The sequence below is a fragment of the Crinia signifera genome, chromosome 4, assembly GCF_055691185.1.
Source record: "Crinia signifera chromosome 4, ASM5569118v1, whole genome shotgun sequence".
In the NCBI taxonomy this organism is placed as follows: domain Eukaryota; kingdom Metazoa; phylum Chordata; class Amphibia; order Anura; family Myobatrachidae; genus Crinia; species Crinia signifera.
In genome coordinates, this window is record NC_139220.1 from 260,485,337 (window position 1) to 260,497,149 (window position 11,813).

Consider the following 11,813-nt stretch of genomic DNA (forward strand, 5'->3'; position numbering starts at 1 on the left):
TTGTGCATCAAAACATCCATACATACTGTAGATCCTATGTTTCCAGGGTGTAAATGGATTTATTCCATTCATGAAAAGAAAAAGACGTGAATGAATGCTGTAATACCTTCTTTATAATAGCAAACACACTTGCACTGACATTTAATAAATATTCAACTTAATATAATTCCAGAACAAGACAAGTCTAGCCTTTCTCTAAAACAAGTTCGCTCCATGCAGATCCCAGTTTCAGCAAACAGCACTTGGAGATGATAAGATCCATTTTGAATAGTTCTCTGTTACTACCCCTGACACATTTTATACCAGCTGCTCTTTTTAAAGGTAACATGCTTGCCTACTCTAATGCAGGGTACACACCACGACGACCCGCTCACGATGCACATCGTGAGCGGGTCGTCAGTGTCTCGTCCGACCCGCTCACGGTGACGCGGGGGGGCACGACCCGCTCACGATATGCACCGTGAGCGGGTCCGATCCGATGGCGACTCGAACCCGGCTGTATGGTCGTCATTCAGATCCTACCTGCAGAAGCTAGGATCTCAATAACGACCGACCGACCTGCGGGACCGCGCATCGGATCGGTATTGGTCCACACCAGGACAGAAAAGGGCCCAATCACCACACAATCTACATCCAATTGGTCGGAATTGGATCTAGATTGAGGGGATCGGGCCCTAGTCATCCTGGTGTGTACCCAGGCTGAATGGAGGCTTAGCTTTTAAATTTCAATACAGAGGGTGAAATGTAATAGGGTGAGATAATCAGAAAGTGAGAGATTTGGTAAGAAATCTCCAGTTTTTTTAAAGCGCAATCATTTACACTGCAAAACCAGTTTGATTTTGCAGTGTAAATGATTGCCGCTTTAAAAAACTGGAGATTTTTTTACCAAATCTCTCACTTTTCACCCATAGGCCCTTATTCAGATCTGATTGCAGTAAAAATTTGTTTGGAAAATGGGCAAAACCTTGTGCACTGCAGGTGGGGCAGATGTAACATGTGCAGAGAGAGTTAAATTTGGGTGGGGTGTGTTGAAACTGAAATCAAAATTGCAGTGTAAAAATAATTCAGCCAGTATTTACCCTGCACAGAAACAAAATAACTCACACAAATCTAACTCTCTCTGCACATGTTACATCTGCCCCACTTGCAGTGCACATGGTTTTTCCCATTTTCCAAACAAATTTGTACTACGATCAGATCTGAATAAAGACCATAATGTATATTTACTTTTCATCCTTAGGTTCACTTGTGCTTCTATTTATCCACATATTTTATGATTGGCAGCCACCAGCACTGGTTTGCTTAGCACATGGACCATAAGCAATTTGACTTGGTCCTGAACCACCAATCCTGATCCAGCAAGTAACCCAGGGAACCACTGACCTATTACATAAATGATAATAATAAAATAATTTTTGTGTCCTTTCCACATAAACAAATACTTTTTAAATCTTCAGCAGACTGGACATAACAAAACCAGAAGAGGGGTTAGTAATCTGGACGGGGCAGTGTGATCTTCCTCACAAATTCCTCATACTTCACCATCCCATCAGCTCCCACCTCAGCATCTCGAAGAAGGTCATCAACTGCAGACAGAAAAAAAGATGTTAGCTAGCTGCTCACCTGATGAAAGTAGAGTAATGGTATTTTTGCTCAGAGGTGACCAGAAGAATGTGCTTGAGTTAGAGCAACAAAAATGTATCATACTTTGCATTGTATCACATCATGAAAATAACTGAATTGGTCACAAACCACTATTTACAGTACTAGCAGAACTGGGTTTTAGTGTTATAGGAATCTGGTAATGCAATTGGCTTAGCCCTTGCGTGCCAACATCTCTGTAAGAGATGTACAAAATATCTGCTAAAAATGCCAGCATCGCTCACATTTGTTATATACATTCAAATAAAAAATGTGTATAAAAAAAGATTATATTTCCTATATAAGGTAAACATTACAGGTCATTATAATGAAAAAAAAAATGTTTGCGTTACAATTTTCACAACAATTTTGACAAATTCACTTGGCACTCATACGGTTAATATGAAAATATTTACAAGGGAAGTATACAACAATCTTAAATATACAAACATCTATGAATCTGGGATGACAAAGGTTGGTGAGGGGAATGAGTTCCAATGTCATTGCCTGCTTTTGCTTGCCACTACAACAGCAGCTAAGCCGCCTAGTGTGCGGGGGGGGGGGGGGGGGGGGGGGGGGGTGTTTAGATAAATGTGAGTCATGGCATGTACAACAATATAGGAAGTGCAAAGGGAAGGCATCACCGCACTGAGAAACAACATCCTGTTCTACAAAGCTCTCAGCTGCCTAATCTTGATGAATGCTTTCTTACTAGAGAACAATGCTGTAAATCAGAGATCACAACCCGTTAGAGAGGTTATGGAGGAAAGAAATGTATTCTAATTAATTTAGCAGCGTTGAAGGGGAGGTGGTGGCATTCCAATCGGTGATATGTTCAGCCAAATATCGCATCTGCACAGGAGAACCATAACTAGACATTTTTACTCCCTAGTTGTAAGAAGCCATTGTAGGCTCTCCTCTCCTCTTCATATTTCATGGCCTATGAAACAAATGTAGTTTCAATGACAAGTTGCATATAAGGAGCATGTTGAGGAGTCTGATGGCACATAGAGGGGGCATAGAAAAGCCTGATGCATAGGCATTTCTATAATGGGTGCAGATTGTGCGGTGTAGACGGGCCCCTGGGTACAGGCAGGCCCATACCGCACCCATATATTATACTTACCCCTCCGGAGTCCCGCGGCAACGTCACTCGGAAGTCACTGTGGCTGTTTCCGAGCGATTTGCGCATGTGCACTGAAGATGTCCCTGGGAACAAGTCATGGTCACCATGTTCTCAGAGACCTGCACATGTGCAGTAGACTCTGGCATAATGCCAGAGTCTACTCACGGTCAGAGAGGAGGGGACCCGCAGTGGAGGCTGCATGCGAGTCATCTTCTCTCTTAAAACGCCCCTGGTCTGATGAAACATCATGGGCATGAGGAGTCTGATGGCACATGAAGGAGTACGTTAAGGAGCTTCATGGCACATAAGAGGCATATGAACAAATCTGATGGCACATAAGAGGCATGTGGTGGAATCTGATGGCACATAAGGGGCATGTGGTGGAATCTGATGGCACATAAGGGGCATGTGGTGGAATCTGATGGCACATAAGGGGCATGTGGTGGAATCTGGTGGCACATAAGGGGCATGTGGTGGAATCTGATGGCACATAAGGGTTGGGTGAGGAGTAAATCCTGTTTTTACATCTGGTTCCCACCAGATTCCCCACCAAATAGTAATATTCTAATTACTTTTCACTAGATAAACTGGACAAGTGATTTGAACAGGCGCTGTACCCACATCCTGCATCCCATTTTGTTTTACTGCTTACGAGATCCACCACTATCTTCTTCCGTTTCTGTCTTTTTTTCTCATTATCGTCTTCTAATCTGGGTACAGTGGGTACCAGTTGTTTCTATATTTGTAATATATATGTCGGCTAGCTGTAAATTGTTATTTCATTATATTATTGCACTTTACCTTCCTCCGGCGTTAGCTTCTCCCCCATTTTGGTAAGCTTAGATTTGAGCTCAGCCAGTGGGATTAGTCCTTTCTTTTGCCTGTCAGTCATTAACATGGCTACAAGAATCTCATTCTCCGGGTCTTCCTGCTTCTGCTGACGGTACATAATGGTCAGAAAGGTAGAGAAATCTATTTCGCCATCTTTAGCTGCAGAAAGCACAGTAAATACCCATTAGATTTATATGCCAGATACCTTTTAGATACAATAACAACAAACTTGAGTGCTGATTGTAAAATTATTCCACACTGCAGCTGTTCAAATAAGGGGAATCACCAAAACCCCTTTCCAAAATGAACCTACAAGAAAAAAAGAAGCTAGAACAGCGCTGTCAAGAATAATAAAATTATTTATTAAAATAATAATATATTATGGCCGGCAACACAGACAAGACAAATAAACGTTAAAATTATAGATGCATGTATTTTCATTATAGTTAACATCCTTTTACTTAAAACCGTCTAGTAGGGTTAATTTTTGTTGTTATCTAAAAACAGTCCCCACCTACTGTATGTGCACATATTAGTGGATTTTTATACTCAAGTGAGTCCCAAGAAATGTGGTGAGGATTCCGGCTTCAGGCCTTCAGCGTGCTGCCCCGACCGCTGGTGCAGTCCTGTATTTGCGGTCTTATCTGGGAGTTAGCGCTGGATCGGATCAAATTGTTGCCAAACACAATCCCCTTCTTCCTCTATGCGTTTCTCCACCTTGGTCAAGCTCAGCGGCTTCCTCAGGAGGTATGTATTTGCTGTTAACCTTTTCCGCTTTATATAGCGGTAGTTTCCAGTCACGTACACGCCCCTTATTGCGGGCCGAGCCTTCCTTCTCAAACAACTTCGGCATTGGACTAATGGCGTCTTGCGGGTCAAGCCTTATTTTTGCAGTGGTTACAGCATTAGATTAGTCCCACTTTTTATATCATACTTTGCTTCCGCATTGGATAAATGACATGATGCATATCATGCCTCGATTAGGACCCTTCTTTTCTCTACACCGCTTCATAAGAATTAAGGTTGTATACAGGTCCTTATATTCGTGCCAGACCTCGATTTGCACGTCATTCTGCGTTCCATTGTATAGGAAGTTTAAACGCACATGATTTTATGTATTTATCTTGGCGTCGGTACAGCTTTACATTTTCATTATTATTGGATTATATATATATATATATATATCCTTGGGGAATATTTGCAGGCCACAGTATATTATTTTAATTTTATTATTCTACACAGCGCTGTTCTTGCTTCTTTTTTTCCTTTTAGATACATACCTGCACATTTCATACCCAATATCAACAAAGGTATTGATTACGTTTTTGACTACTTAAGTAGTAGCTATGGCAGTTAGTTAGATTATACCTACACATAAGTAGTAGTTATAGCAGTTAGTAAGATCATACCTTCAATTAAGTAGAAGCTATAGCAGTTAGTTAGATCATACCTACACGTAAGTAGTAGCTATAGTAGTTATATTATAGCTTCACTTCAGTCAGAAGTTCCCAAACTGGGGTGCCGCGAGACTCTTGTAGGGGTGCCTTGGTTTGGTGGTCCAGGACCAAGTCAAATTGGTACTTGTGTATTATCACTGCGCCAGTGCATGCAATGTAGTTGGCATAGTCAGAGCTACGTAGTCAGCGTCAGCCAGCGTAGTCGTAGTAAGGCAGCATAGCAAGCGTAGTCAGCATAGTGTAAAGTAACGAGTAAAGCTGCCAGTGTCCACAGGGTCGGGTGCGCTGGCAGACGTTGGAACACTGGCAAGCCTAGTGAGCACCTCCCACACAGTGCCGGTAACCGCCAGATCCCCTGCGCTGGCTATCATGTGGGCGCCGACGGTGAGGCGCGCCATCTACCTGAGACGCACGAGCGTCTCAGCAATTCGTAAAGGACGCATTTGCCAGTGCTCCATATTACATACTGGCAAATGCCTCCATTTCAAACCCCCACTATCCACGCCAGCCCAAAGCGTGGCGAGTGGACGTGGTACGGGTCCTTCCGACCTGTTCATACCCCCACTATCCACATCAGCATGGAGTTGATGTTATAAAGTGTGGCAAGCACAGCGAGCTACCGAGCCCGAAACATGGCGAGCCCCGTGAAGGGACGCGGATTACACGTCAAGTAATGACATGTTAGGCAGGTTAAAATGGTCAATGGTTCCCACACAATGTAATAAACGCTGACTGACTACGCTATCTGCATAACGCTGACTGACTACGCTATCTGCGTTTCGCTGACTGACTACGCTAACTACCTAAGCTCCAGCTAGACACGAACGTACTGACTACGCTGGCTGCAGGAACACAACGCTGATACTGACAGGGACGCTGACTGCGCTAACTATGCTGTCTAAGGGAACAAAACGCTGATACTGACAGGGACGCTGACTACGCTGGCTGTGGGAACACTACGCTGATTCTGACAGGGACACTACGTTAACTACGTAACGGGCACCGTGATAATACACAAGTACATCAAATGAATTATGATCACAGTGATAGGCAAAACCAGTGCTGGTTGCTGCCAGTCATAACACATGAAAACAATCAGAAGCACAACTGTGCACCACCATATAACTGACCCTAAGGATGACAGGAAGGCACTATTTACTTAATTTATTTTTTTCAAAATCTATAAACAATAAACTTTAATCATAGTGGTGCCGTGCCAAAACTGCTTATACTGTAGGGTGCCATGATTAAAGAAACTTTGGAAATCACTGACTTAAGTAGTAGCTATAGCAGTTAGTTAGATCCTACCTTCACTTACGTAGTAGATTTAGCAGTTAGTTAGATCATACCATCACTTATGTAGTAGCTATAACAGTTAGATCATACCTTAACTAGTAGTAGCTATAGCAGTTAGTAATATCATAGTTTTACTTGCGTAGTAGCTATAGCAGTTAGTTAGATCATACTTTTACCTAAGTAGTAGCTATAGCAGTTAGTTAGATCATACCTTTACCTAAGTAGTAGCTATAGCAGTTAGATAGATCATACCTTTACCTAAGTAGTAGCTATAGCAGTTCGTTAGATCATACCTTTACATAAGTAGTAGCTATAGCAGTTAGTTAGATCATACTTTTACCTAAGTAGTAGCTATAGCAGTTAGTTAGATCATACCTTTACCTAAGTAGTAGCTATAGCAGTTAGTTAGATCATACCTCCACTTACATAGTAGCTATAGCAGTTAGTTAGATCATACCATCACTTATGTAGTAGCTATAGCAGTTAGTTAGATCATACCTCCACTTACATAGTAGCTATAGCAGTTAGTTAGATCATACCATCACTTATGTAGTAGCTATAGCAGTTAGTTAGATCATACCTTTACTTACATAGGAACTATAGTAGATAATTTCATTGGAGATGTATTATATTCATGGCAATATAAAAACAATAAAACTGAGCTGAAATACTGGAAATATTCAGCCTGAAATGTGAACCAAGGTGGATAAGTCTAACACTAAGTCTATAAGACTCTTGATCCCAAGGTTCACCCAAGGTAACAGGGATACTGCGGATAAAGCTGGAGAAAAGTCAGCATTATGAAAATCTGAGTGCAGGATGCAAGAGGTGGCTTATTTTATAAGAAGTCCAGTAACCTAACGCTACAAACTATAATAGTTTAATGACAAAACATTTCAAAGAAGCTGACCATTTCAGTCAAAATAAGAATTTTAATAGTGACCGTTTCCCTTTAAAAATGCAAAGCAATGTAGGAATCTGAGATTGTGACAGTTCTTATCTTATATTGTAATTTGACAATTGTTTTATATTTATAGATAATCCGTCCTACTTTCCATCTCATTACTTCATACCTATTTTCTGGACCTGCAGGTGACGAGCGACCTCCCCGGGAGTGGGACAGGTACCAAGGCAACGCATGACAGTTAGGAGGTCAGCAGCGGGGACCTTTCCCTTCCCCTTCTTATCGTGCAGGGAAAAACATTCCTTGAACTCTGTGTATGAGAAATGGATGGGCAGAGTAGGAAACAATTTCATACCAGCACATTTTATCTAAAATATTTTTTCTTTGCTTTAAGTTCATTGCTTGCTCTTCAGTAATCCCATTTTGTTCACCTCAGAATCACTTAGCTGCATTGCTAATCATATACCCTGTCCCAGTTGTACCACTTTTCAAGACACAATCCCGATGGCTTAAGTTGGTGTTTTTCAAATTGGGAGTACTTGGACAGTTTTCTCTAATACAGGTTAGACACAGAGCTGGTGAAAGATTTCTAGATGCCCTAGGCCAGTGATGGCTAACCTTGACACTCCAACTGTTGTTGAACTACACATCCCAGCATGCCCTGCATCAGTTTTAGCATGTCTAAATGGTAAAACTGTAGCAGGGGCATGCTGGGATGTGTAGTTCAACAACAGCTGGAGTGCCAAGGTTAGCCATCACTGCCCTAGGCAAAGGCAGACAATGCCTCCCTTCTACCCACTAAAACCCTCCACTGAACCCCACACATACTGACTTCGATCCCATGCTCATATACAGTCACAAGTGAGATTTGAGGCTGCAAAATAACCACCGAAAGCTGCAGATTCTGTTTACAGCTGACTCTGAATAGAACTTTTAGCAAATGTAATGAATTGTTTAATGTCAGCAGCAACAATAGCTATTGCTCTAACCATCGACATGAACAGTATACCATTACTCAGGTACGCATAAAGGGGGCCATCTAGGTGTGGCTGCTCATTCGCCAATCTTTGTAAAGTACTGATTTTTGGTACTTTGCACATACACAGGACCTGTTATGGGCATGTGCGACCAGGTCCTGTTGCCATCATCAGACTTGTATTGATTGACAGTCTGATGCTGTTTCAGGGGGATGGGGAGGGGAAAAAACAGAGGTGTGTCCCTTAGTTCAGGAAAGTCTCCTGTCAGTCTAATAATAAAAATGCATCTATGACAAAGGGCTGTGTAAAAAAGTGGTCTTTTGGCTCAATTTACCCCAGATTAGAGGTCATTTATTCCTGAGTAAATGGATAAATGAAAGCCACCTGGGGGCAAATTAATAAACTATATCCATGATGAGCATTGCTATAGGGGAAGGGAGGGGGGGGGGGGGGGGGTGTCTGACCTGTTGCCAGGCCAAAATGGAGTGACATTTTCAGAGAATGCTATCTATAGTGTATGTTATAATCTGAAATGGGCCTTATAATGTTTCAGTGTGACATAACAGACCTTAAACTGCGAAATTTGCAGCACTGCGTGTGGATTAAACGCCACTCACATGAACACCGCACACCGAGTTCCCCTACACGCGTGTGAGTGGATGTTTAGTATAAACATCCATTCGCAGCTTGCATGCGGAGAGGAAATCATTCGATGGTCGCCGACCATCAAATGATTTCTACAGCGCTCACAGACCTAAGACACCTCTGTGGTGTCTTAGGTTTGTGTGCGCCCTGTGCGGGAAGCGAGCGGGCAGCTGACACCCACTGACATCAGCTGCCCACCGCCCGCATCATCGGGAAATCACCATGGGAAAGCCCATCGTTTTCATGGGAAAGCCAATGAAATGCTGGGCGTTCCTTTGGGTGCAGCCCGCCGACCCACACCACAACCTACACTGCTAGGTGTGAATGGGACAGCAAACAAGCAGTTTGCCACGCCCACACCAAGTATCTGCACAGGCGCAGAGGCTAAACAGGGAGCGAGCCAATTAAAATAACCTCCAATATGTATAGCAAAATGTAAATTGTGGGCACTGTGTGGCATAATATGTACAGTGTGGCATATTGTGAACTACAATTTAACAAGGTTTGTGACTGGCAGCTAATTTAATGGAAGAACTTACCTAAGGGGCTTCCCAACGGCACCACCTGGAGTAACAGTTTATTTCTCCGTCACTAGCTCAGGTATTTTAAAACCACTAATATTGTATTATATTATTTTTGATGGGCAATCCCACTTAAACAAGGATTCAGTACTGAATCCCGGCGGTCGGGATCCCGGCGTTCAGAATCCCGACAGCCGAAATGCCGACAAGGGGGGGACGTGGATCGCCCCCCCTTGCGGGCTCGCTACGCTCGCCACGCAGCGGGCCCAGTGCCTCGCTACACTCAGCACACTAATTTATTCTCCCTCCAGGGGTGTCGTGGACACCCACGGAGGGAGAATGTGTCGGGATTTCGGCGGTCGGGATTCCGGCGTCGGGATTCTGAATGCCGGGATCCCGACCGCCGGGATTTTAACTGCATCCCTTAAACAATAATGAGTTATTTATAAAAAGAGGATGTCCATTCCATAAGGGTATCATAGAATATCAAGCAGTTTCATTAAAATTATTAAAAGTATATATATATAATATTTGTCCTGGAAGTATATTAACACCTATAATGGAGAAACCATAAAACAAAACAAAAAATGCAATAGCATAATATAAAGGGAGGGATGTTCTAACATCCGCAGCTCCCCTCCGCCAGGCTTCGCATAGTTAATGATCGCATACGCTCTAACATATGCGATCATTAATGCAAGGGACAGCTCTTGCCATAAGAGCTGTCCCTTGCGATGCGGCGCTGGACTTCCGGGTCTGAGTCTGAGCATGCGCAGAGAGCCGGAGCCGGCCGCAGGGCATGCTGGGAGGGATCAGTGATGGATCCCTCACACAGCGCTGCGGTAAGAAGCCCATAGGCTTCTGCAGGGAATCACCGATAACAGGGTTTTTACCACATTTCTGGGTTAGAGCATCCTGCCCAGAATCTTAGAAACTAATGTAGATGCATCCATAAAAACATTCGGGACAGGAAGTAAAAATGAATGATTAAAATTAAATGACCAATTTTGTGGTTGCAACGTTTCCTTTATGTAAAGTGGCCTACGCACACGTAGCGATGAGCGTTCTGACTCAACACTTAGTGCTGCACATTGATATGCCGCTGAGTGATCTGTGAGGGCCAGTGTTCTCTGTGAGATCACTGGCTCTAACCCTGGTGACCCCAGCAATTAGGGATGCCAATCCCGGGGCATTTTTTTCAATCCCGGGATCCGGGATTGAAAAATGCTCAATCCCGGGATTCCCGGGATCCCGGGATTGGCATCCCCACCAAAAAAAAACATTTTTAGCATAGGACCCACCCCGGCCGACCCGCACATCTACTTACACTAGGGTGCGGGCGGGCGGCCAGGAGTGGGTTTAGAGGTGCACGGTGCCTCCCGGCAAGTGCACCTCCATAGAAGACGGCAGGCGGGCGGCGGAGAAGAGGCGGGCAGGCGGAGGCGGGCAGGCGGGCGGAGTCAGGCCGGCGTGCTGGCGGGCGGCGGAGAAGAGGCGGGTAGGTGGGCAGACGGTCACTGGTGACGTGTCAGGTTACGGGAACAGCCGGGCAGCGTCTGAGCGAGTGCTCAGACGCTGCCCGGCATTAGACTGCGCATGCGCAGTCTAATCCCGAAATCCCGGGATTGGATTCTCCAATCCCGGGATTGAAATCCCGGACTTTTTTAGGCCAAATCCCGGGATCCCGCCGATCCCGGGATTGGCCACACTACCAGCAATTAAGTAGATTTAACCAGGGCCGGTACAAGTGTCATTAGCACGCCCCGCTGCTCATCTGCTTCACGGGGGGGGGGGGGGGGGGGGAGGGGAGGGGTGTTTTTATGCGGCTGCAGCCCTGTTCAGCACTCAGGTCTGAATTAGGCCCTTTAGCCGCATTTCTCTATTCAGTGCACATGGTTTTGTCAATTTGATCAAAAGCAGCTTTGCGATAAGGTCTGATAACCTGATGGGCTTTTAACTAGTGTTTTATCCATTAAATGTACTCAGTATAGTTACTTGTGCCAGTCCCACACTAATTAAACAATTGCAATTCATGAATGAAACTGGGAAGTAGAGCAATATGACAAATAAGCATGTAATTATTAATTAACAGCGCACATATTCACCACTGACAAGAGTAATCCACAATGCAGATGGGATCTGCACAGCGCAGGCCACTCACACTGCTCTCACTCACTTTGGATGTCATCCTGAGACAGGAACTTGGTCTATAGGAAACACAATAATAGATACATAAAGCCACTCTGCCACATATAAACATATTTATAAAAAGTGGAATTTGCTGTAACATTACTCCCTGCTCCCTCCCTCTGCGAATCACATAGGACTGCCTAGTCTCCTTTGATCAATTAATTTGCCTGAAAGTAACTCACCATCTTTACTCTCTAAGCCGTGCTTCCTGCTCTGTTCGAGACA

General features: G+C 44.1%; 1 protein-coding gene across 2 annotated transcripts; it reads right to left on the reverse strand.

Moving 5' to 3' along the window:
* Positions 1-1,210: 1,210 nt before the first annotated feature.
* CALML4 (calmodulin like 4) lies at positions 1,211-11,802 on the reverse strand. Of its 2 annotated transcripts, XM_083179781.1 has the most exons (5): positions 11,771-11,802; positions 11,575-11,605; positions 7,425-7,565; positions 3,569-3,757; positions 1,211-1,586 (listed from the first exon to the last, which is right to left on the reverse strand). In XM_083179781.1, exons 1-5 carry the CDS (start codon positions 11,771-11,773, stop codon positions 1,489-1,491), a joined length of 462 nt encoding a protein of 153 aa, XP_083035907.1. In that variant the 5' UTR covers positions 11,774-11,802; the 3' UTR covers positions 1,211-1,488. The 2 variants fall into 2 exon arrangements, with proteins under 2 accessions (XP_083035907.1, XP_083035908.1); XM_083179782.1 differs by lacking the exon at positions 11,771-11,802 and having other exon boundaries at positions 11,560-11,606.
* Between the last annotated feature and the right edge of the window lie 11 nt (positions 11,803-11,813).

Excerpts from the sequence above, each read along its gene's own strand:
- CALML4 (XM_083179781.1), bottom strand. Across the intron at positions 7,566-11,574 it reads GTCTCAGGATGACATCCAAA|AGTTCAAGGAATGTTTTTCC; the intron begins GTGAGTGAGAGC and ends TCTCATACACAG. Across the intron at positions 1,587-3,568 it reads GAAGCTAACGCCGGAGGAAG|TTGATGACCTTCTTCGAGAT; the intron begins GTAAAGTGCAAT and ends TTCTGTCTGCAG.